Source organism: Gobius niger (genome assembly GCF_951799975.1).
Source record: "Gobius niger genome assembly, chromosome: 14".
Lineage (NCBI taxonomy): Eukaryota > Metazoa > Chordata > Actinopteri > Gobiiformes > Gobiidae > Gobius > Gobius niger.
In genome coordinates this window covers 1,424,647-1,449,414 of record NC_136865.1, presented here as the reverse complement: position 1 = coordinate 1,449,414, position 24,768 = coordinate 1,424,647, and the positions used below count along the sequence as shown (strand labels likewise).

General features: G+C 43.6%; 2 protein-coding genes across 3 annotated transcripts; one reads left to right on the top strand and one right to left on the bottom strand.

Moving 5' to 3' along the window:
* Window positions 1-4,383: 4,383 nt before the first annotated feature.
* On the bottom strand, window positions 4,384-18,661 carry ago2 (argonaute RISC catalytic component 2). The gene is made up of 20 exons (XM_079570574.1): window positions 18,461-18,661; window positions 14,582-14,632; window positions 13,871-14,051; window positions 13,658-13,778; window positions 13,403-13,584; window positions 11,874-12,013; window positions 11,663-11,797; window positions 11,484-11,571; window positions 11,269-11,416; window positions 10,937-11,056; window positions 10,726-10,848; window positions 9,421-9,554; window positions 9,102-9,286; window positions 8,870-9,029; window positions 8,702-8,792; window positions 7,357-7,551; window positions 7,151-7,285; window positions 6,973-7,074; window positions 6,692-6,891; window positions 4,384-6,460 (listed from the first exon to the last, which is right to left on the bottom strand). The coding sequence occupies exons 1-20, from the start codon at window positions 18,477-18,479 to the stop codon at window positions 6,352-6,354; spliced, it is 2,619 nt and encodes an 872-aa protein (XP_079426700.1). The 5' UTR covers window positions 18,480-18,661; the 3' UTR covers window positions 4,384-6,351.
* A 4,147-nt stretch (window positions 18,662-22,808) lies between these two features.
* Window positions 22,809-24,768, top strand: dlx5a (distal-less homeobox 5a). Of its 2 annotated transcripts, none has more exons than XM_079571524.1 (3): window positions 22,809-23,419; window positions 23,540-23,724; window positions 24,284-24,768. In XM_079571524.1, exons 1-3 carry the CDS (start codon window positions 23,065-23,067, stop codon window positions 24,605-24,607), a joined length of 864 nt encoding a protein of 287 aa, XP_079427650.1. In that variant the 5' UTR covers window positions 22,809-23,064; the 3' UTR covers window positions 24,608-24,768. The 2 variants fall into 2 exon arrangements, with proteins under 2 accessions (XP_079427650.1, XP_079427649.1); XM_079571523.1 differs by having other exon boundaries at window positions 22,811-23,419; window positions 23,537-23,724.

Genomic DNA, 24,768 nt, shown 5'->3' with positions numbered 1-24,768 from the left:
CAAGTCCAATACGTTGGCTTTGCGTTGGGTTCTTAAGAGCTTTGGGTCAGCAATGACTTAAAATAATTCATATTTGATCTAATGAATGGTCAATGATTTTTGAAAATGAACCCAATTATTTGTAGGAGTTAATGCATTGAACATTTTCAGTGGATGTATTGTCCATCTCTAGTACAGAGATTGTTTGCTCATTTCAAAATTGCATAAGTAGCATTTGTTTTGGCCCCGAATCACGTGGAAGCCTCGGAGTGGCCCCCGGTAACTCCCAAACCCTCCACTTTAGACAGAAATCAAACCATCTGACATTATGAAATCAAAAAAACAAAAAGTCAATGCAGCATATATCAGGCTTATTATGAGGTACGTCATGAATATATAGATATAATCCACCTTTTACAAAAGCTCTTCAAAAATCATTATTCCTTACAAGTCCTATTGATAGCATAAAATACCTCGTCAGTTAGGTTGTACCCATTTTTATTATTTCTTGAATGGGTTGTAATTGTTTGAGTCTGCTTTGAAAGTGCAAAAAAAAAAGGAAAAAAAAAAAAGAAATCAAAAATACTGATCGTTCTATGCAGCATCTACACGCAGGTTTGCGCGGGCGATTACAAAACTGGCTTTTGGATGTGACAGGAAAAAACCAAAAGGAGAAAGACAGAAAGGCACACGGACTTCTACCGGACGACCGCCACCGCTCACACCTCTACAACGTTTACACACACGCACACACGCACACACACACGCTTCCCTTTGGAATTGTCTCATGCAAAACAACACGTCTTGCCAGAAGAATGGATTTCAAGGTGAGAAGTTATTGCAGTACTGGCTTACAAGGGTTAGGGTTTGTGAGAGATAAAATCAGGGCCAATGTATCATGAGTAGAGACAAATCTTGACGATTCAAACGGAAAGTTTCATTGGAGCGTTGTTCCAATACATCTTTTATCAATTCAATACTGACACTGGCTCAGGGTGGCTGTCAATGCAGAGCAACACAGAGCCAGTATTGGTATTTGAGTTTCAAATTGCCGTTTTGAGAACCAAGGTTGTAAAAACACACTTCAATCTTGTGACGGACATTTTGGATTTCTCCACGGCTCGAGCGGCAAAGCTACAAATGCAACACGCGCGACGACACAATTACATTCAAACTCAATCATTGACTGTCCAATTTAGTGAGTAAAGTTTGCGACATGTCCATTACTAGGATTGTGCAGGGAGATTTTTCAATTGGTCCCTGAAATGTAACCAACCAGAAGTGTGACGCTACTTGAATGGTAAAGGTGCTGTAATTGGTTTTGGTCAGTATTATGGTACACTGGGTGAAGCTTAGAGAGCACCCGACACTGAGGTAGCATCAGTATGTATGAAGTCAAGAATTTCCACGTTTCCCAAATAGCTGCGTATTTGTCATCTGTCAAACTATAGTGCTGCTTATTGGCCTCTTAAAAATAACAAGGAATTTGGCCAACAAAAAGGTATGACCTCTGATTTTTTTTTTTGGACAGAAAAGTGATCACAGAAAGCAGATCATCAGAACTCACCCTACATGACCAAGCACAGTGGGGCAGATCGGGCCAAAGATGGTTCACTTTGTGAAACAAGGACCAGCATCGGCATGAAGGCTCTGTGGGTCTCAGTTCAGTATAAGCCGTTAGCCAAAGTGTGTGCTGGGCTGGGCACCATCAAACCATACCAGTATGCGATCGGAAAAAAAACATCTTTGATAAGGTTGCTCCAGGGACAGCGCCCCAATTTTTAAAATTTGTTCGCCTGATATTTACCCCATTTTGATATTATTTTTGCCCCGATTTGTCTCATTTTCTCAATTTTTTCCTCCGATTTTTATTACTAATGTTTTCCCCATTTGTCCCCAAATTTCTTGACATTGGAGATGAACCCGATATTATACATTTGAATATATTCTAAACATTATTGTTCTGTTTTCTGGTTCTAGATATCGGTATTGAAAACAAAGCATCGTTATTAAAGTAATCGTCTAAAAAATAAAGTAACCGTACCCAGCCCTAGTCGTGATAGTGAAATGACGCAGGGGACACCGGATAACCACCTCATGGGCTCAGGTGACATCGAAAAATATTCAGGAAAACTAAACTGTTGCCAGGGGTCAGAGCGGTGGCCCTTTTACAGGGCCGGACTCATTGGGAAAGTATCACGTTTTAGGCATGGCTAACGACCTTTAGCCAAACAGCAGCTCCTACACAACATGGATGCCGACGTTGGTCCTTGTATTTCAAAATGATTCATTCGTTAGATCTGCTCTATCACAAGCTGCACAATCGGCAAAACACAAACTGGCTTTTCCTTCCCAATTCTACTATAGGGACACATAGAGGCTGCAGACAACGAACAGACGGGATATAGAAAAGTATGCAAGAAACCACACAGGCTCAAAGTACATTCAATAGAAAGACTTAGGAAAATAGCTTCGACAAGAGGTTCCATCTAAACGCTTTATCTACAAAAGACAACCAGCTACTGTACGCACACACGTTATTACATTTGTGGATTTCATATTTGTGTTGATCAAAAGAATCTGCTTTGATATGTCAGAGTTGCGGTTTGCGTGTGGAGCTGAGGTAAGGGTGGGGGAGGGGGGGGGAGAGCACCTCGCGTGTACTCTTCAAGAGATACGCTTAGGTCCATAAGTGGTCAGTCACATCAGCCCTGGCCAGCACACTCCAGTCCAGTACTGTTCACACAATGCCACTCATATTGTTTCAATCGTTGAGGCACCAAGTCCTTCCTCGGGTCTCATTCTGCACAAAAGACATTGCTCTTTTCTCAACAGGCGAATCAGGACCCAGGAGTGGGCTGTGGAGCACTTTTCACTTTGTCACTGGCCTAAATTGACAGAAATGTGATAGATTTGGATATCTTTTAAAAGTCAGCCTTTCAATCAAAGCTAGATTAGACCAAAACACTGAGCAGAATTCTCTACGTGGGTTGTTTTAGGGTTTCCAACTGGGCCGCACTGAACTGGACCGTGCTGCTTATTGGGCCCAGGGCTGGGCGTCGCAGCTTCCTCTCTAGACTGCGCACTCTGAACAGTTAAAGGCTTCAGGGGCGTTACTGACCTTACTGTGGTCAGTTCAACAGCTCTTCTGCAAACTGAAACACCAGCTCTCAGCTGTCCAAGTCCACTCTCATTTAGTGCAAAAAAATTCAAATGCTTTGTTTAGAAGAAATGCATGTTCATTCTGATCCTTTGTTCTAAGGTGCTGGTGTTTTATCCAAAAATGAAAAAAACAAAAAACAAAAAAAAAAACTGAACGCAATTCCATTACCATGGCCACTCAGCAGAGCTTCCTCACCCCGACACATTCACGATTGCAACAAGGGCCTTAAAGACTAGCAAAAAAATAATAATTCCCAGAGCCAACAGTTGTGTGCGATTCGAAAAAGGACAAAGAAATTTCATTTGGACACAGGGGTTTTCAAAGATTTGCTTGGCCTTGGACTTTTTGAACTGGAAATAAAAATGTGAAGTGGCCAGAATATAGAGGATAGTGTTCTGTGTCCATGGTTTTGTTATACATTTGAACAGGCAATAAGGCAAAAGGCTTTGATCAGAAGGGATTTCCTCAGGAGCTCAGGTACATAAGGTCATCTGTCTCCTCCGCTTTGCGCCTTACTGTCATGGGATGCATCCTCCTGTCAGTGGGACAGGTGGGGGAAAGTAGACCGTGTCAGAGCACAGAGCTGTATTCAGCTTCAACATCAGGGGAGGTCACAATCAATCACCATCTCATTTTATTTAACATTGCCACACCTGAAACTTTCATCCCGATCGGACAGGATTTTGAAAATAAAGGATATTTGACTCTAGGTGTGGGCCGAGACACATTCCATCAGATGAGGTTCATCAAGGTCCACGTGGAGATGTGACCTGTTCATATTCTTCACTTCCATTTGGCACGGTGAGCGGAAAACCTGTTGTGTTGTTTTTGTTCCTGTGCCGCGCGTTACAAATGTGCAAGCACAAAATCAAAGACAGATCCACTCAGAGTCGGGCCGATGTGCAGCGCAGATTTTAACAGCGGAGACTTTAGTTTGTAATGAAAGAGAAAATGAGGTGGTGCTTGGATCTGCTGCCGTGGATCTATCGGTTTAAACTGATGCGGCCAAAGCCATTGTATGATCTTACATTTGTTAAGTGCAAACCAATATATTGTGAACTGGTAGAAAAGATCTCTGTGTCTCGGCCCATCCCTGTTACATTCCGATATTGACTTTGCATTCGTTTCACCAGCGCTGGCATAACATGGTCATGCTTTTTGGTGCATAGAACTAATGTGATGGGAGCCAAACAGCTCAAGGCTCTGGACAGGACTGAATAGGAATTCTGGCCGACCCAGAAGACGTGTTGGGTCCGGAAGGGGAGGGGTAATTATGCCGAAATGACGTGTAGCGTGATGTTACCATTACACTAGAACAGGTAACAAGAGGTAGGCCATACAGCCATTTCCACACAATTACCCCGAACATCTACCAAAAGCCCAACCTGTTCCTACCAACGACGCCAAGCTGTGCCAACAATGTCAAGCTGTGCAGAAAAGTGCATTAACCTCTGTCAGACCAGCACCAAGAAAACTAATGACATCTTGCCAGTACGTAAAGTCTTTTAGTCAGAATGTCTAGCACCACAGTCAGTCGGATTCCAAACATCGAGCTTGCCTCTAGCATAGAGTGCAAAGGGTTGTGTTGGACCAGTGTGGGGGAGTTACAGCCTCGACTTTAGCACCTTCAATCTTATTGTGCTTGTGTTTTATTATTACTAACATCAGTGTAATCTTGTTTGGCTAGGAAAGACTGTTACAAATTAAGCAATAAAAAGAAATCTATTATACTGTACAAACGACCACAGAAATCTTTCACACCGAAAAGGCATGACAGTTAGACTAAGTACTAAAATACAAGAGACTATAAAAATATGAAGGAAAACAAACACTGAAAGCCGACGGCACACTGTTCAATCTCTTGGTTACAAACGATGCATAGATCGAAAATGTAGACTTGTCACCTCCATTCAGACGACGCCCACATTGACCAGCTTAGGTTAGTGTTCAAAACAAACGGCCGGCCTACACGGACAGGGACATTTTTACAAACTGATTTTCCCCACATGGTACCGCTGAAAACAGTTCCCCCAAAAATGGACTCAATTTGGGGCGAATGCCAAGTGCCTTAGTTTACATGGATATGAGTTATCAGAAGCAAATTAAAAACCTGTTTTACGTGCCTTAAAAATGTCCGTGTACATGTAGGAGACCCTTGAACTATTAGTCAATGTCTGATTATTATTGAGACTGTCAAAGTCTTCAAAGGCAAGAGAATATTTGCATTTCAAATATTTAGACAAATAAGACGTGTAGTTTTGGACTACATGGGCCAGGTTCTTTAGTAAAAATCTACAATATTTCAGCAGCCTTCACTGAAAGCTTATTTAAAATATACGTCATTCTCAATGATACTATATCTAATAGTATAAAGACTCCAAAAATTTCATTTGCATAAAACAAAAGCTTTTGTGCGACTCCTGCTGCGCCTGGGGATAATTCATCATTAGAAGTCAAACTGAGTGTACCTCACACACTAACACAATCTCAACTGGAAATACAGCTGCTGTACAAACAAAGAAAAGAGCAAGGTTACAGAAATCCAATGGTCACAAATAAGTGGCTACATGCAGAAGTGTAACAGAAGGACTGAGAAGATTACACATGATTCTGTGGAACATGGCTCAGACTACATTAGGGAGGTCCTAGATGGGAGCCAGTCCCATGTCTATGGAAATACTAAAAGCCCTCAAAACATGTATGTTGTAACCAGGTTCAACAGATTTGGCATGAACAATACTGAAAACCCAGCTCCTGTGGGCCATAGAGTTCAGACTCACACAGAAACAAAGACGGTGTGGAATGGCACTTTGAGCACATAAGTGCTCCAAAGCAAATATAAGTACTTCAATTCTGACAGAGTACCCCTGTGGTCAGTGCACTTGTCTTTGATTGGCTGAAAAATTACATTAAATTAAATGTCAGACACAAACTTAAGCAACTAAACCTCCCCAGTTTTCAGAGCACCACGAGCTTCAAAACGGAACTAGAACAGAAGTATCCTTTTCAACTCTTCCCCGGCCCATCCACTTTGACACCAATTCAAATGTTGATTGTTGGGGTTTGACATAATTCCCTCAGACGCATGTTCAAGTGACAGGTAAATGGTCCAAGCTGCACAGCTGACATAGGTCTCTGATACATACATGACACAGGCGTGTGTCAGCTGCCTGCCGAGGACTGATATGAGTGAGACCCTCCACGCGGCCTCAGGCGAAGTACATGGTGCGCAGCGTGTCTTGGTGGATCTGCACAGCTTTAGCCAGGGCCTGGTGGTCGCGGCCGTTACTCTGGCCAGATGTGTGGCTACCCTCCGCACTGCAATGACACATGAGGACTTGGTTACATTCAGTGAAGTCAAATCATCTCCAAGCACCCAAAATCAACTTTTAAATGAAAGGGTTTGATCACTTCAACATTCCATTTGGTGGCTGTATTGTTGTAAATGAGCATGTCATGCCTTGGCTTCAGAGGGGGTCCTAATGTACATGGTTTAGTGGTAGGAGAAACCTGCATGAACATGCAAACTGTACACAAAAAGACTCTGACCTGTCGTGCTCCTTGTCCACCAGGTGGTAGCGGGCTCTGAAAGCCACCAGGTGAGCGTAGTAGGCGGGTGCAGGGATGGACACGGAGCGCGTGCAGCGGACGTAGGTGTGGCACAGCTGGTAGGTGAGCACCTGCAGCTCATCGGAGGTGAAGTGGTTGTCGTCCCACAGCACGTGGTAGTGAGATGGACGGCTGGTCCCCTGCACAGAACAACACACTCTATAAACAACACTGCTTCAATAGCATTCATCTAAGGAAGGGGATCAGGTTGTAATACTTGCCTGTATACCAGCATGGCTGCACAGGTAGAAGTCGAACTCAGATGGGTGAGTGATTTTGGTGTCCACTGTTGTGCCTGCAGGGATGTTGCCACTTTTTCCAACCTGTTGGCACGTGTTGATATTGTTAGCTTGGAACAAAATTTCACATTACGCAATAAACAAAAGAGCCATGACGGACCCTCTCATTGCGGTCCATACAGAAGAGTCGAGTGTGGTGCCTTTTCTGCACCACCACAAAGGTGATTCCAGGCTGATAGTCCTTCTCCAGTTTGATGCAGGCTTCACGAATGGCCAGCAGCTCATGCTGAAGAACCTACAGGAAAGTTTCATGAGTGCCCATGTACTAATATAAGTAAGAAGTGCTTCCACAGAGCGTGGTGCTACCTGATTGAACTGTCCCTCGGAGATGCCATCGCGGTAGTAGATGATCCGGGTGGGCTTGAAGCGGGTGGACTTGTAGAACTGAATGAGAAGCTCTCGGACCATGGCAGCCAAGTCTTGGATGATCTCTTGCCTGTGCTGCTGCACTCTGACTGTGGCACAGTAACGACTGGGGTGGGCATCCATGCTGCCAACCACCTGGCGACACATGCAAGTAGTTACAAAACCGGCACACCATTCAACAAAACTTCACCAAATCCCCTCCCCTGGATATAGTCCACCTCCTTCAGTCTACGATATACAGGTGAAACTAAACTAATTCAACTAAAATGTGAAATCGATATAGGATACAGAGCCATTACATGCAAAGTGACAAATATCAAGCCTTTATTTGTCATAATTTTGATGATTATGGCTTACAGTCCATTTTTAAAATATTCTAATTTTCTGAGATTTTAAATTTGGGTTTTTACAAGCTGAGCCATAATAATCAAAATGACAACAAATAAAGGCTGTACATATCTCACTTTGCATGTAATGAGTCTATCATATATTAGTTTCACAGTGTAAGCTGAATATCAGAAATTAATGCAACTAGCAATGTTTTAATTTTCCAAGTTTGACCTGTATTTTACTACATCCAAAGAATTTTAGTCAATCTTTCACACTACATTAAGGAGTGGGACAATGTTGTATTTTGTTCCCTAAATATAGAATAATGTGTCATCAAGACAGTATATCGTGCTCATGTAGAAAATCTTTAGGAAGTTGCTAAGAAACTTGAAGGACGACGTTGGGAGACCGTTTTAAGGCGCTGCTGCATCACACTCAAAACATTGTCTCAGACAAAATGTAGATTAGATCACTAAGCTACTCGGATTCTTAAAGAACTAACCCCGGAGAAGAGCTTTACTCCACCCACATTCAACATTTGGAAATGCGCCTAAGGAGGCGTTTCCCCACGGAGCTGTGTGGGCATGAGGTAAGCAGACGTTGGAAACCACCACGGCAGAGCCAATAGATTCAAAATTCAAACAAGATATATTATTTATCACAAGAGGGCGTCACACAGACGGCCTTTGGCTAAAAATCAAGAACCACTTAACCACTATGCACTGGAACGTCAAAATAATGACCGAGATACGTACTATTTAACACAAATTTAGGCCATATATCAGCCCAAAAAAGTTGGTTTGTCTAATTGTGACGTCATGTCAGAATGACAGTCAGTGCTCGTGGCAAACAAACACCACGAGCCGCTTAAACAGTGACTGAAGGCAATAAAAGCTACGAGCTAATAATACAAGCTAATCATTGAAGAAATGTCTACAAACTGAACACATCTTACAGCAGCAATAGATGGCTTCTTTCCATCTCCTGCAGGGGGATGAGTGACATCTGCTCCCAGAAAGATGACTGGCTGCTGAAACACCAGAGGCCTGTAGGAAGATAAAGGTGTGAGCACTGTGGAATGGTGAATGGTGAGGGCACTTTTTGAAAAGCCTGTTGAACTCACCGTCCCTGAGGTAGCAGGATGTTGTTCACTCCTCCCAGCTTGACGTTGATCTTCAGACACAGATTGGAGAGGGTCTGAGGAGTGGTCTTCTGGACATTCTTCACTTGGACACACTGAGTAGCCATTCCGAGCACCGTGTCACCCACACGCTTCACCTCCGCTAAAGGAAACACAGCCTTTATTGGTTTTGTGCCAGGTAAATATTCTTTGGACAGCGTGGGGAGTGTCCTACCATAAACGGGAGTCTTGCCCGGCAGGATGACCACCACCAGCTGCAGCCCCTGGTAAGTATACTTCAGGTGTCTGAACATGGGCTCCACACTGTCTGCTCCCTGGGCATATTTACAGAAGCATGGCTGACCCTGGATGGGCATGCCGGCATCTCTTGAGATTTTTCTTAGTTGGTCTGTGAATGCTCTGAAAAACAGAGTGTTTCCAATCAACAATCATTGTTATTTCCAACATCTTTCACGAACCACAGATCATGCTTAACTCCGGTAATGTAACCGTGACTTTCCAGAACCACTTCAGTGGGAGGCGTGAGGACTTACTTAAGCAGGAGCTCGGTGCACTGTCTCTGTGGAGCGAAGCAGGCGATGGCCCACACTTTGATCTCAATGCCTGTGTGGAACTGCTTGTTCCTCATGTCCCATACTCCCTGGATTGGAGTGGCTATTGCTTTGTTCTGAAGGCAATAGAAACCTATATTACACTTATGTACACGAAGGACATTGTAACAATCGATCAAATCTGCATACACAACAGAGGTGCCCACACTATTTCAGGTCACAGACTACTTTCAAAGTCAGCGAGATCCAGAGAGCTACCTATAGATTAAACTATATTTATCAAGGTTTCTGTAATCATTTTGTGCAGGAGATTTTGGGTTACTGACTTACAGTATACATGTATATAATATATAAACACAGTACTGTTTGTTTATATTTACCACACTTAAATGTTTATGCTTCATCAAGCCAATTTTCTTTATCACACAAGGACATTCCCGTGAATACAAAATGCAGTTTCAAAAGGATTATCACATTTATTAGAATGAAAAGAAAAATCCAAACCTCTCTGGTTCTGTGTGAAAAAGTCATTGCCTCCTCTGTGATTATCTGTGAATAACCAGAATTTTGGAAAAGTTGAGTTCAGTTTCTTTGGCCACTCCCAAGCCTGATTACCAACAAGTTTGTGGAATCAAGAAAATATCTAATTTAGACCTGTCAGACAAATAAAGAAGCTACAAAATCTCATGAGAAAAAAAAAGAAGTCCGGCCATGAGTTCAAACCCTCAAGCGCTCTTTGGCCATGCAGCAGGACAAGGATCCCAAATGAACAAATCCACTTCTGAACAGCTCAAACAGAAGAAATTAAAGTTTTGGAGGGGTCAGATGTCCCGACTTCAATCCATTTGAGATGCTGCCCAAAAGGGCAGTTCATGCACAAAAACCCTCCAATATGGCTGAGTTCAACTAATTGTGCAAAGAACAGTGAGCTAAAACCCATCCTCAGCGATGTGACAAACCACCAGTTATCACAAACACGTGACTTCAGTTACTGCTGCAAAGGCCCAAACAACCAGTTATTAAGTTCAGGAGGCATTTACTTTTCACACGGGGTCAGAGAGGTTTGGATCTTTCTTTGCCATAATAAATGTGATAATCATTGGCAAACTGCTGTTTGTATTCACTGGGAATGTCATGATGAACAGTGATTTAAGTGTGGTAAATATAAACAAACATAAGAAATCAGGAAGGGAAGAAAATGGATGGATGGATTTAATGTATAACATAACCATATCCATATATACATATCTATGTAATGGGCACCCCGGATCTACAGCCTGGACCTACCCGTCCTCCATAGAGAATAGATGGAGCTTGTAGGACACGGCCGTTCACTTCTGTCATCTCGTCTCTGACCATGACTCCAAACTCACGAACGTAAGGGTCCGTGTTAAAGTTGGCACTTCTCATCTTCAAAGAGAACATAAATAAATGAAACAATTGGCAAAAACATCTACATACAGGCGTCCTGTATACAATGCACTGAAAAGGTTCTTACCAGTTTACTGATCTCGTCCTGACGGTCTGGCGCCGAGCGAGCCGTGGCTCGGATCATGGTGGATGTTTGATTGTCAGTCAGCTTTTTAATACAGCGTTGTCCGGCCACAATGTTACAAACCTATGGATTAAAAGGTGAGAAATGCTGTTTGCAGGCGAGGGTGTAATGCTGGGGTCACCTATGTTTTTAGAGCCGAGGGCTACTTTAAGAGCATAAAGTTGTTAAACAATAATATCCCGATGATAGTTAAACTGTTTCATTACAGTACAGACTTTCATTATATGTCAAACTCGTATGGCGACCCCTGGTGTAGAGGGAGTGAACTGCTGTACCTCCAGGGGAAGGTAGGTGTGCTTCTGCTCCTGTCCCACTTGAAGACATGGGAGGTGTGGGTAGCGCAGAATCAGCTTGTACTTGTCTTTAAAGTACTGTGCCACAGTGCACTCGATAGTTTGGCCATTCTCCTGTTGCAGAGGGAACCTGCAGGAGAGACTGGGTTAGCAACTGGCTGAGGCTGAACAGCTGACATGCATATGAACAGTCTTACGTTTGGTGGCTCGCAGGTCGTCTGGTTACATTGCACACTCTGTATTTCCTCTTCATCTGCCCACAGTGAGTGATCTCCACCTTCAGACCTGCAGATTACAGTGGGGTACAAATTATTTAAAACATTCTACCTAGGTGAGGAATAGCCACTATAAAGATAAGCCACATGAGATTAGTGACCTTTGATTTCTTTTGTGAATTTGACTCTTTGGGAGTCTGTTAAGGGCTTCTGTTGTTCTTCAATGCTTTTGAAATCCAGGACCTCACACATGAACTCGATCACAGGCTGGGCTTTGTAGAAAGCAGTGGCTGACACTGTTAAACAAAAAATAGAGATCAGACACATGGAATATACATTAGAATATATCATGCCCACACACAGAACACAGACCATCGATGTTGAGCATCATCTTCCACAGAGATGGCCTGACAGACTGGTGGAAGCCAAACCAAACCTCTCTGCCTCCGCCCAGGGGGTTGGAGGAACAGCCCTCTGATGGGGTGAAGAAGGACCGTCCCACTGGAGTATACCTGCAACCAAAATCAAAAATAAGTTCAAATCCACAACAAGAGGTGCCTCACAGCCGCGAAATATGACTGATTTACAAACTGTCATTGCTTGTTTCCAGCTATGACACAACGAGATAGATAGATGAGCTGGACAGTTGCCTTGGGCCTCCCCCAATCACACATCGATACAGCAACCATGATGTAAACAATCTTTATGCTATTATTCTCAATTAATGAAAATGCATTAATAACAAAAGACAGAGATACCATATCTCATTCTTTTGTTTCATTCTGACGGTATAGGCTACATGCACAGTGTCCTCACGTGATTTCTTTCTGGATAAGTTCAGCGCTGTCCTTTGTCTCACCTATCTTTTCACGATTACCAAAAAAATGAAGCTACTTATGACGCCGCTGCCGCCTGTGTTCTTTCTGTTGTGCTGTTTTAGGACTTTCTCCTGAACGACTTTTTTACACACAGTATTTTAATGCAATTATAATAACATAGGTATCGGAAAAAGTACCGTTAAGGCACCGGTACCGAAAAGCAGTATCGTTAAAGTAGTGGTATCGGGGGGGAAAACGCTTTTCGTTTGCATCCTGAGCCAGTTGTGGTGGCTTTTTCGAACATTTGGATCTATTTTATTGTGAATTATGTTTGTTGCCTTGACTTGGACATTTACAGAGAAGGATTCTCTCCAAGACGTTGGAGAGACAGTTGCTGACTTTTGCAGCAACTGTCCCACAACAGGATATGCATGTAGAATGTCCGTCAGCGACAACAACGCCTTGCTCATTTTTTTGGACACCTGAAGAGGTCCCACACTACTGACTTCAATCATTTTTAGTTGAATGACGTTCCGGAGGAGAGCGTCCTTCTGCACCGTTCAACGATCGGTGAGTTTATGCACTGTTTGTACGTCAGTGTGAAAAAAGGAGGTATCACTTCACCTTTTGGACTATGCAAATGAGCGGTATACTCATGGGTACGCTTCTGTGCTTTTATTTGGCTTTTTGTAAACAAAATTGTGAGCAAATAATTGGGTCACACACAAGACCAAAGTACCATGGATTTAAGACAGTCCAAATTTTTGACTTTTTAAAGACCTTTAAAGAGATACCTTGTATAACTAAGTGGTCAAATGTAAAGAAGCACGTGTGGGAGGGGACAGAGTTCAAGAGCAACACACCTCAACCAATCCATCCTCCTCGGCAGTCTTAACCACACCCCTTATTACCCAGATGCCCTATCTATATGAGCCACGTCCTTGTTAACACTGCTGACGTATTAAAGGACTGAATAAGCATTGATGAAAACAATCTACAATCATTTCTAAATTAACTTTAATGCTTAATTTGAGTTTGAAAACTAAAAGGGTTCCAAACTAATGTGATGCCTTAGCAGCCTACCTCATGGAGGGCAGGTGTCTCATAACAACGTCCAGCGCTTGGATGGTCTCGAAGGGGACACTGGGCAGGCGTCCGGACAGTGCCTCGTGCAGGGTCTGCAGGCTCACACATGACATCCACTTGATGGACACTTTGAAGCTGCGATCCTTGCCTTCGCCAGGGATGGTCACCTCCAGCTCCACCTGCGACCAGAGAACACACTGAGGTCAGCCCCACTTCAATGAGAGGTCTACTCATGAGGCAGTCACTACGCACTTTGTCTCTGCCAATGGGCAGGGGCATAGCTGTGTACAGATTCTTCCTCCCATCATACACAGGCTTTCTATCACCAAAGATCTGGGTCTTAAAGTGCTGGACCATGTGCTCCACGATTTCCCTGCAAGCAAACACAAAAGGGCAATATGAGTGATAAATCAATGATGCAAAGTCCTTATACTGGCTTCTAGAAAGGCGGATGTCAGCATGTACCGGTTCACCCTCCGAGGACATTTTTCAGGCTTTATGTCAATGTCGTAGTGGTAAACCTCCACTTTAGGAATCTCCATCTCAAAGAAGTTGGCCTGCAGCTTGATGGTCCGGCCCATGGTGCCAAAGTCTGGTCTCAGCGGTGGTTTGAACGCATACTCCACTACCGGGGGAGAGGGCGGATCTGACAAACAGTTAAAGCACAGATTATTCCTTATTCATCTTGGGACACAAAAATAGAACTACATACAGCCATAATTAACAATAATGTGTGGAATATATAGTAAACATATGGCACTACTATGGCATACTAGCACAAGTTTTGCTGCCTGGTGGTTATGGGATTTGGGAGTTCACAAACTCTAGTGGAAATTCATGCAATGTCTTCAAAAAGGCAAAGTGCTGCAAAACATTGTTTTTAAAAATAGATTATAAACTGCTACAATTTGGTGTTTGTTGTTTAAGTTTTAGCTGTGATTTGAACAATCTCAGTTTTAGGCCTATCCTTGGACAAAGAAATCCTTGGTCAACCATCAATATATTAGTTCAGGGCATGCCACCATATCTATTTGAACTGCTTTAGGCTTCTTGAACTGCCATTTCTTATTTATCTACCACTTGTTTTCTTTTCCTTCATACATTGCTGACGACAGGTGGGCTCGAGCACAGAGCAACCCTGAGTTTTATAACTTTGATCAAAGTGTTAATGCTTACCACCAGAGCTTACGGACCCGGACGACCGCGGCCCCTCAGGCATCTCCACAGCTACAACAGAGGAAAAGACTTTAGACAAGCTCATTTCAAAGAGTCACAATGATGGAGAGCAGTTTGCAGTGCTAACAAAGATTACTAAAAACCGTTAGCCTGGCTAACACCAGACTACTGTGTGCGCTCCAATCATTTGGAACTGCACAGCCGTCTGGGGACCATGGTTGAAATCTTCGCATAGATTTGGGGACCAATCACAGAACGAGGAGGGACGGATGATGACGTGCTATTCGACTGGCGGACGCTTGTAGTTTGTTTACAGATCATTTCGATCAAGCTTTAGACCGTGTTCTAAATAGTTATGCTCGAAAGTTTACAGTGGGTGCTTCATACGTCATCTGATACGATGATTCACTTGTCTACGGCTACATGCAGACACATATGATAGACAGTTGTAGTAGGGTTGTGCCGATGGACGATGATGGATGAGCAACATCACGATGGAGAGCCACCACCGTGATGCCACGCCCCCTCCTGACAGAAATACGCACTGGTCTTCTGTGGGCCTTGTAAACCTACAAACTTTGCAGGGATTGCACTGTAAATTCAATCACGGATATAACTAATATGCGCGCTAGTTTCAGTACCTGCCAGAAGCCATACTATTAACGTAAAGATGCAGCTGCTCTATTTCTGACGCGCGGGGCTCTCGCTCTCTCTCTGCAGCTCAGAGTTTAACACCGCGTGGTTTTGCTTTGCTTTGTACGGAAACTTAAACAGTTTTAAAATGACGAGATGGCTCTCACATCGGAGCTAGTTGAGCGTGCATGGGTTTGGATTATTCTCAGGACTGAGAGAGGAGAAAGAGGAGAGAGAGGCGCGGTGCAGGAGGTACAAAGTTACGAGCACACGGACTGGGCGCCGCGTGGAGCGGCTTCAAAAACGTAAGCTACGACGCAAACGTGTACATATTGTCCCGTTCAATTGAGCAAATGCAAATAATAAGCTCCGATTTATATTTGTATTAGTGTGATAAGAGTCTTGGTATTGAGGAGCCGATGACGTTCTCCTCCCAGACTTTTACGCACGAGTTTTAACACATTTCTGTTGCAAAATTCATGTTCCGTGACTGTGTTCAGATCATGTTTAGTTTAGATCCATGTATCCTGAAATCTCACATTTTCCTAACATAAATAGTAATATGTCTTTAAAAATACTTATGAGAAATGGACGATATCATCGTCCATCACGATGGTTCACTGTAAACATCGTCAACGGCCAATTAAAGGGACATCGCCCAACCCTAAGTCGTAGTGCCCTATAAACAGCTATGGACAATCGTGAACCACACCTCTCCTACCAGAAAATGAATTGGTGGTCCCCAGAATCACTTGTGATTTTAGTCTGGCGTTAGCCCGGCTAGAAGAACGCCACTAGGGTTGAAAACAATACATTTCCGGATACTTTCAACGGGAACTTTAGCTCTGAAATTTGGTGAATTTTTGAAAATTCTAAGCGTTTCAATAAATTATGATATCGTATTATTTGTTCAATAAAAATCAATTAGTGAATTATTAATTACCCACTCAAGATGTTTTTGAACCATAAAACAAAACATTGGAACATTGCACACTCTCAGGGAATACAAACATGAATGAGTTTACACTTCTAAAAGCCCTTTTTAACACCTAAAACACTGACGCTCAGACTAGGGCTACAACTAACGATTATTTTTGGAATCGTTATTTTTACGATTAGTCGACTAATCATTTGGCTGTGAAAGGTGTATGACAATTGTATGTTTTCATTTTTTTAATCAAATAAAGCTGAAGTGGCATTGCTTGAGGACGTGTTGATGGAGTGAACTTAAACTAAATGTTTATTGGAGGCTCTAAGTGCTGATTCTGCGTTCTGATTGGTTGAGACATAGATATTCATGAAATTTACAATGTACAAAACATTACATGTCATTTTTGCTCTATTTGAGTCTGTGTGAACCAGAAAACAATTAATCGATTACTAAAATAGTTGTGGACTCTTTCAATAATCGATTAGCTGTTCAGCCCTGGCTCGGACATGAGACTCTTCCTCTCCCCTGTGTGATATTTAAGTGCATAACTATCAAGTAACTGTAACTAAACCCTCCCTTTTTCATTAATTCACGTTAGTGCTGTTTGATTCCCATTAAACTTCCAGCATCGCCCTGGCCATCACATGAACTAGGGCTGCACATTTAGCGGGTGTTTCCACAGCCAGATGCGAACTGCCCCGCACCCACAGGGGGGTCCAAAACGATCCAGACCACTTGGGCCCATGAGTCTGTCGCATTTCTTGCTAAACCGGTTTAGAGGGGGTTGGGGAGGACATGCCACTACACATCCACCGGTCAGGCAGCGGAGAGTCGTATCAGCGCGTCAGGTAAACAGATGCAAAAAGCCAACTCCAGGAGGGGCCGTTGAATTTCTCTCAAGAGCAAATTCAAATTCCATCACGACTACAAGTTTCTGAACACTAGATGAAAAGGGGCCCTTGACATCATGTCCGTGCAGGCCAGATTTTTTAAACTGGCAGCAGGATGAGTTTCCATGGGCTTCAGCAGTGGGGGCTCCCCAGAGCTCACCATCGTACATGCCCACACAGCGAGCTCCACCATTTGATAATTGCTCATGATGTGTGTTTATGTTTGGTTGGTGCAATAATGTTTTAGTGAATTATCACATTGTTATTGTATTACTTTTCTTTGTTCAGCCCTCGTCTACAACCAAGGGCTGAACCATGTAGCCCTTGGTTGTAGAAAAAGGGCTGAACTACTGCAGGAAATGCATGCACAAAATTGAGTCCTTGTAATGTATTGCTTACTGGTATTTGTTTTATATTTAGGACAACAGGTTAAGTAGTTATCTTGACCAGTCTCTTCAAATTATGGGTAGAGTTAGCAGAGCAACTTATCTCTTATGACCACAGTAAGGTGCAACACGCCCACCCTCTTATCGTTTTGTGCAGAGGAGCACAAGGAGGGGGGGCAAGTTGGCAATCGAAGACTGGAGACAGACACCCTCAACGTATCAGGAGTCGGACATCAATAAAACATGGAGAATACAGACCGAGGGAAAAACATACACGAGAACTAACGTGCCCAACGTCCATAATGACCGTATACATGCAGACCACCCCCCCCCCCCGGCGGATCAGTCAACTTCATGTTCTACGTCTTACTATATATCGATCCTACGATTGTTAATAACTGAGACCACATGTCCAAAAAGGGAACCGCCTCAGTAAATATGACTAACTGAAATGTACAAAGTTACAGAGGGCCCCCAAGTGCAGACTACAGAGCCCGCAAAGAGCATCGGTAATCTTTGTCTGGTCAAACTATTTGGAGCCGTTGAGGGAACCACTTTTAGGAGGGAATATATTGGATGATCAAACTCTGCAGTAGCTGAACAACAACTACCGTGGTCTATGGGGATAAATATTAACAAATGGGCACAACCGAGCAACTACGGGTTACTTTAAAGTTCACAATACATCGACCATTACCGGGTTTTTATTGAATGGGAAGGTTCTATTGCGAGAAAACTATCCGGAGAACGCAAAGTTTGAGGCTCCATGCTAACTGGGCTAAGCTAACAGCTTGTTTTGTTGCACGCTGGCTTAACGTTAGCCGCGTCTCCGCTAAATCCTCCGCACTCCCCGAGGACAGCCTGCCGTGAAAACGCTCGAAAGGCGGGATTTGGGCCTTAAAGCAGTCGTAAAACCCACCGAGGAAGTTAATGTGACCGAATACGGCGAGAAAACCGCTACAGACGAGTGTGTACATTTTGTTAGCAGCTCCCAGAGCAGATGCTAACTTCGATGCTAATGCTGAGCCGCTCCACTTACCTCCTGCGGTGGGGAACATTTTGTCGACTTCCAGCCCGTTTCGAGGGCGCAAAGGTGCTCCGCTCAACTTTGGTCCGGATCAAGTGAAACTCATAGGGCACTCAAAGCGATCGGCCCAAAGGAATCCAGAGGTTTGCTATCCGAATGGTAAATGTAGAAAGGCGCTCATCCTCAGCACGGCCCCATCCCCCCGACACACACGACAACTACTGCTTCTTCTTCTGCGGGGCCGGACAGGGCCTGTCCCGCCCCCTACTGTGTCGGGGCGGAAACAGCGGCTTTCATGGATTGAAGACAAAGCCACGCTGGTGGTTACGAGGACTCATTTATAGGCATTTTTCAACAATGAACTAATAAAAGAATAAAAAAGGCACATACGTTTTTCTATTTACTGGGTGAAATCTTACATAGTGTGGCTTTAACCTGTACCTAGGCTATCAAAAAAAAACAAAAAACATATTTTGTATATATATATGAAAAATAAGCACCATTTTCAGCTTAACTTTATAGAATAGAATGCTTTATTTGTACACCAGTTTGGAACTTGTATGGCTCTCAAAGTCTTAATAATAAATATAATAAAAACACTAAAGATGCGGTGCTAAAGTGCTATTAATGTGTGATGGAGTAACACAACAAGAAGCTTCAGTGATACATGACAAAAAAGGGACAACTCTTTTCTTCTCGGATAGGGTTTGGTTGGCAATCACTATGTTGAAACTGTTTTATAACCACAACTTTACCCCCCACAACACTCCCATCATCAATCCGTACATCACAGTGAAAAATAAATCTATCTGGAACCAACACTGGGTGAATAATCTATGGTCTATGGTCAGTGTATCTCACTGATTCAGCGGGGAATCTTTTGTCATACATAATCTTTGTAATAAATGAAACATACAAATTGACCTCCACTATTCATTACCTTTGGTTACTTGGTTAAATGGCCATAAGTTATATAAATGTAGCAATTTATTCATGATTAAATACGCACAATACGCAACAATAAATAACTTTTTTTCTATCTTACATAATAGTGCACCTTTAAATCAGACTAGGCCGACGTCTACAAGTTAACACAAGACGTTTTTTGGAAGGATATGAATAAAAAGCTCAATTGTCCAGACTCCTCCTGATGGTTTTAAAATCTCTGACTTTTGCAGAAAAAATATGGCGACTTTTAAACAAGAAATTGTATGTCAAGGTCAGAGGTTCTCAAATCGTGGTACGTGTCCTGTTGGTGGTGCTCTGACTTCAGCAGGTGATACTTATTAGGGTCATCTGCAATTACAGACTTTCATTTCAATCAGAGATCATTTTTATTCATGTTTTATTCGAGTAAAGAGCTCAGGTTTTTGGTTCAAACTTGAACAACACCCAGTTTAGACTTTATTTAGTCCTGTTTAGTTCTATTTCATAAACAGCAACAGTGCTGCCCAGTGCCCAATGTAGCTCCCCCTGCAGCCTCTTTCACACAGTCTTCATGTCATCCATTGTAATCCGTAAATATGTCATAGGACGACCACCTCCAACAGTTTCAAAGTAGAACCTGTTTAGTTAGGAACGGATTGAACTTTGAGCCTAACAGATAAAAGCCAGGATTAGCTTGACTTTATTAATCACGAAACATATCCTGTACCAGAAGGAGACATAAATGTGCAGCTTATGCCCCTAAAATGGTGAAGTAATGAGATTTCAGTGTTCCAAATTTACAGTATCATGACTATTCTGGGTTGGATGGAGACAGAATACTCATTTTGAGTAACTGTATTCAGGTACAGTTCCTCTTTCATTTGAGGGTATTTAGAATAGTGTTACTTTTTGAAAATCAGTACATCATAGTACTCAAACATTACATTTTAATTTCATATTCAAAACAATAATAAGAAAGAAAAGATCAAAACAGAGAGGGGAAAGTTGAGTTTGATGTCATTCTGGGCTGTGGGCTATTGCAAAGTGCTTTTTTTAAATTCCAAAATGCATAGTAAAGAAGTTACTAACAGGCGTGTAACATGTTATTAATACTATGCCACATTTACAGTGTTGGGTAGTAACTGAATACTTAAACTTTGAGTAACTGTATCCAGGCACAGTTGCTCTTTCATTTGAGGTGGTTTAAAATATGATTACTTTCCTAAAATCAAAGGAACACATTGCAGTACTCAATCATCAATTTCAATATGATCTTTTAGACGATATATTGCCCAGCTCTTCATAATGTACATGAACACGATCGGGGAAATGTTGAGCTCTGTAAGGCTTCACTTTTTATAATCAAGGATCTGCTTCTGTTCCAAAACGCCAAAAAATATTCAAAACTCCTCACATCGCTTCAAACACATGTGCCCCATGCGTCACGTGACCTGCTGATCATTTGCAAAGTTCACAACAGGCTAACTTAAAGGAATAGGCCACCGTTTTTATATACAAAGATATGTTCTTACCTCACTTTAGTCGAGTTAATATATCCCCGTCTGGTCATTGTCCGCGCGCTCTGTCACGCAAACGGAGCACATACGCAGCCTCTCCCATATGTGACATAGCTCCGAAAAAGCTCACGATAGAAGCTACCAAGCTCTTCCACGTGTTCCCTATTTAAATAAAGTTACGTGAAGTGTTTTCATGCGAAGTATATTTACACAGAAATGTAACGTGTCGATTTTATAAGCAGATAAAAAGGGGGACTATATTGTGAGGCGTAATGATACGAGGAGCACAGCGTCCGCGTAGTAACTCCTAAAGACTTCCCCCGCTCACTTCCGTCAATAACCTTTAGGAGTTACTGCGCGGACGTTTTACTCCTCGTATCATTACGCCTCACAATATAGTCCCCCTTTTTATCTGCTTATGGAGCTATGTGACATGTGGGAGAGGCTGCGTATGTGCTCCGTTTGCGTGACAGAGCGCGCGGACAATGACCAGACGGGGATATATTAACTCGACTAAAGTGAGGTAAGAACATATCTTAGTATATAAAAACGGTGGCCTATTCCTTTAAAGGGGCTAGATGCAAGTTGGCCATTTTATACTCACTACTGCCACCTCAGGTCATACGTGTAACTGCAGCTTCTATATTAAGCCTGTGCATGACGACACTTCGGACCGAAGTAACACCTTTCTGAGTGACAGTGCAGGATTTTAGAGGCAGTTGTGGTGAACAGGTCTGAGCTCATTCTACACATTAGGACATGGAGGAACATGTAGGGGGAGGAAAATACTTAATTTGAACAATTTTAAACTGCATAGTCCCTTTAATGAACATTTTCATCATATGCACACATATAAAAATCAATGTCAAAGTAGTCTAAGGCTTCAGAATAGTTCTGGGCAAAGTAAAGGATTCACATTACAGCGGCCATCCCGCCTTTGCTCTGCATGATCCGATGGACAGGCCCACGTTAGTGTACCCATAGGCCCTGGGGCTTAAACAGAATTGAAGCAAAGTAACGGAAAAACTAAAACTAAATACAATTTCAAGATATTTTCCCAACACAGTTCATTTGCTTAACCTCTTAATCCTCGCCTGAACCGAGCACAAACAGCGACAAAAACGTTACAAAAATATGACAAAAAGTCAGCAATAAAGTGACAAAAAAGCAATGAAAAAGTGACAAAGAAAATGATAAAAGAGCGACAAAAAATGTGATGAAAACGGAGCAATAAAGTCACAAAAGAGCAACAATAGAGACGTGACCAAAAGCAAAAATGGCAACAAATGTGAGGAAAACGCAACAAAAAAGTGATGATAAAACAGTCAAAAAAAGTGACGTCAACAACGCGAGGCGAAAGATCCGTTTAGATCCATTCTTAAGCTTCAGGCGTTACGCGGGCCTTCGGGCACATGTCAGCTCCAGTCGAGAAGCTTTTAGATTTGAATAAAGCCAAAGGATAGAAAATGTGGTCGGTTCAAGTGGGGCTTAAGAGGCTAAAAAGTTGCACGTAAGTAATGTCCGAGGCTGTGACCCAGTTCCCCATCTGTCCACTGGGCGGCGCTGTCTACCACTGAAAGCGGGCAGGCCTAACGCTCATGTTGTGAAGCAGCTCCTGTCAAAAAGAATCCAGTCATTTCACCTTCTGTTTGATGAAGACGACATTGCTCTGAGCTAAAGTCTCTTTGACTCTGTTGACTCTTTGCCACGCGGTGCTATTACTGCATTTAGAGACGCTGTGGCTCATAAAGCGCGTTAATAAAGACCATACACTCATCACCAAGGCGCGTGTGGCGGATGTCGGTCAGCGCGTGGGGGGCCCCTGCGCGACCGCTCTCCCTGTGATTCCGCCGCGTGCGTCAAACGCGCACACTCGCACTGATTGATCGTATAAAACAATGTGGCCGTGGTCCCTTTGTGCAGAGCCGGAGTATAGGCCAGTGGGAACTGGGTGTAGCTCCGTGTGCGCGCGCCTTGGCCAATGGAACCAGGTCCTCCCCACAGTGCGTAAGAGCGCCATTTAGGATTTAACTACGTCTTTGCTGCGGGGCTGGCTGCAGTCTTCAGCCTGAGAGCACTGACAATGGCACAGTAGTTCGACAGCTTTTCTCACGCTGTAATCACTAAACAACGGCATTATTTATTTCATTTTTTTGTACGCGTAACCGAACTATGACTGGAGTATTCGACCGGAGGAGTGTCAAAGATTTCCAGAGCTCGTTCCACCTCTCCAACATGCACCACCCGTCTCAGGAATCCCCCACTTTACCGGAGCCCACAGCCACGGATTCAGGCTACTACAGCCCGGCCGCAGCCGCCTCCACGGGCTCCGCGCACGGCTACTGCTCCCCGAGCCCCACGTCGTACGGGAAGCCGCTGAACGCCTACCAGTACCAGTACCCGAGCGTCAACGGGGCCGCGGGGAACTACGCGCCCAAATCCTACACAGACTACGGCTCGTACTCGACAGCAGCCTACACGCAGTACGGGAGTTACAGCAGAGTGCCGGGGCCGAGCAGTCCGCAAGGTAAACGCCAAAGTCCTACGAGAACTTTTTTTTTCTTTTGCGCCGTTTTTCGTTTCATTTCTTGTTGTTGTGAAAATGTCCTGTAGTCCTCACTGGTGTTCGGTTTGCATTTCTCAGCAGACAAAGACACGAGCGAGCCCGAGGTGCGGATGGTGAATGGCAAACCGAAGAAGGTGCGCAAGCCCCGGACCATATACTCCAGTTTCCAGCTGGCCGCGCTGCAGAGGCGCTTCCAGAACACGCAGTACCTGGCGCTGCCGGAGCGAGCGGAGCTGGCCGCGTCCCTGGGCCTCACGCAAACTCAGGTACGGCTACGGGATGGGGATCTTTCCTGTGGACACGAAAGAGGACATTGACGAGGCTCGGAGCCGATAGGGCCTATATTTGGAAAAAACGACGCCATAAATCAGTGTAGCCTCTGTATCATTATAAAAAAGTCAAGTTAAACACGAGAGCAATCATCAATGTGCGGCGCATTTCAATTCCAAATGATTCGTGTAGGCTGATTTATATATGCTTTTTTCTGATATATTTTAAATTTTAAAGTATGGCTATTTTTTAAATCCAATTTCTTTGAAGGTAATTATTGGAATAATGAGGTGAAACGAACCTTCAAATAAAGTGGATTATTAAAACGTTAAAATGTAAAATATATCAGAACCAGTTTTATACATTTATACACTGGTTATAACCAAAATGTCTGAGCTAAACCACAGCAGATTGTAAAGGCTGCAACAAAATGATCCACATAAAAATACTGACTGCGTAGTCACAGCCTCAACCAAACGTGGCCCCTCTGGCGCTTTTACGCACGGTTTGCTTCCTTTTACGCACAGCTCCTTACCCGTCCTCTCTGATCTCCAGGTGAAAATCTGGTTCCAGAACAGACGCTCCAAGATTAAGAAGATCATGAAGAACGGCGAGCTCCCCCCTGAACACAGCCCCAGCTCCAGCGACCCCATGGCGTGCAACTCCCCGCAGTCCCCGGCCGTGTGGGACTCCCAAGGCCAGGGCAGGACGCACGGTTTGCCGCCGCCGCCTCACAGCCTCAGCAGCACGGCCTCTCACTTTTTGGAAAACTCGGCGTCTTGGTACAGCTCCGCGGGCTCCAGCAGCCTCCCCTCGCATCTGCAGAGCCCCAGCTCCATATCGCACTCCCTGGCACTGGGAGCAGGGACGTTATACTGAGGGAGAGACGGACTCTAAAAACCACCCGGGACTTGTGTTCGTATTTCAGAGGAATATGCAATGTTTGTCATGGCAGTCCTATAGGAGCAGACGTGTAAAATGTGTAAAATGTGTGCATGTAATTTATTGCATTTTTTTGGGGGAGACTATTAAACGTTTAA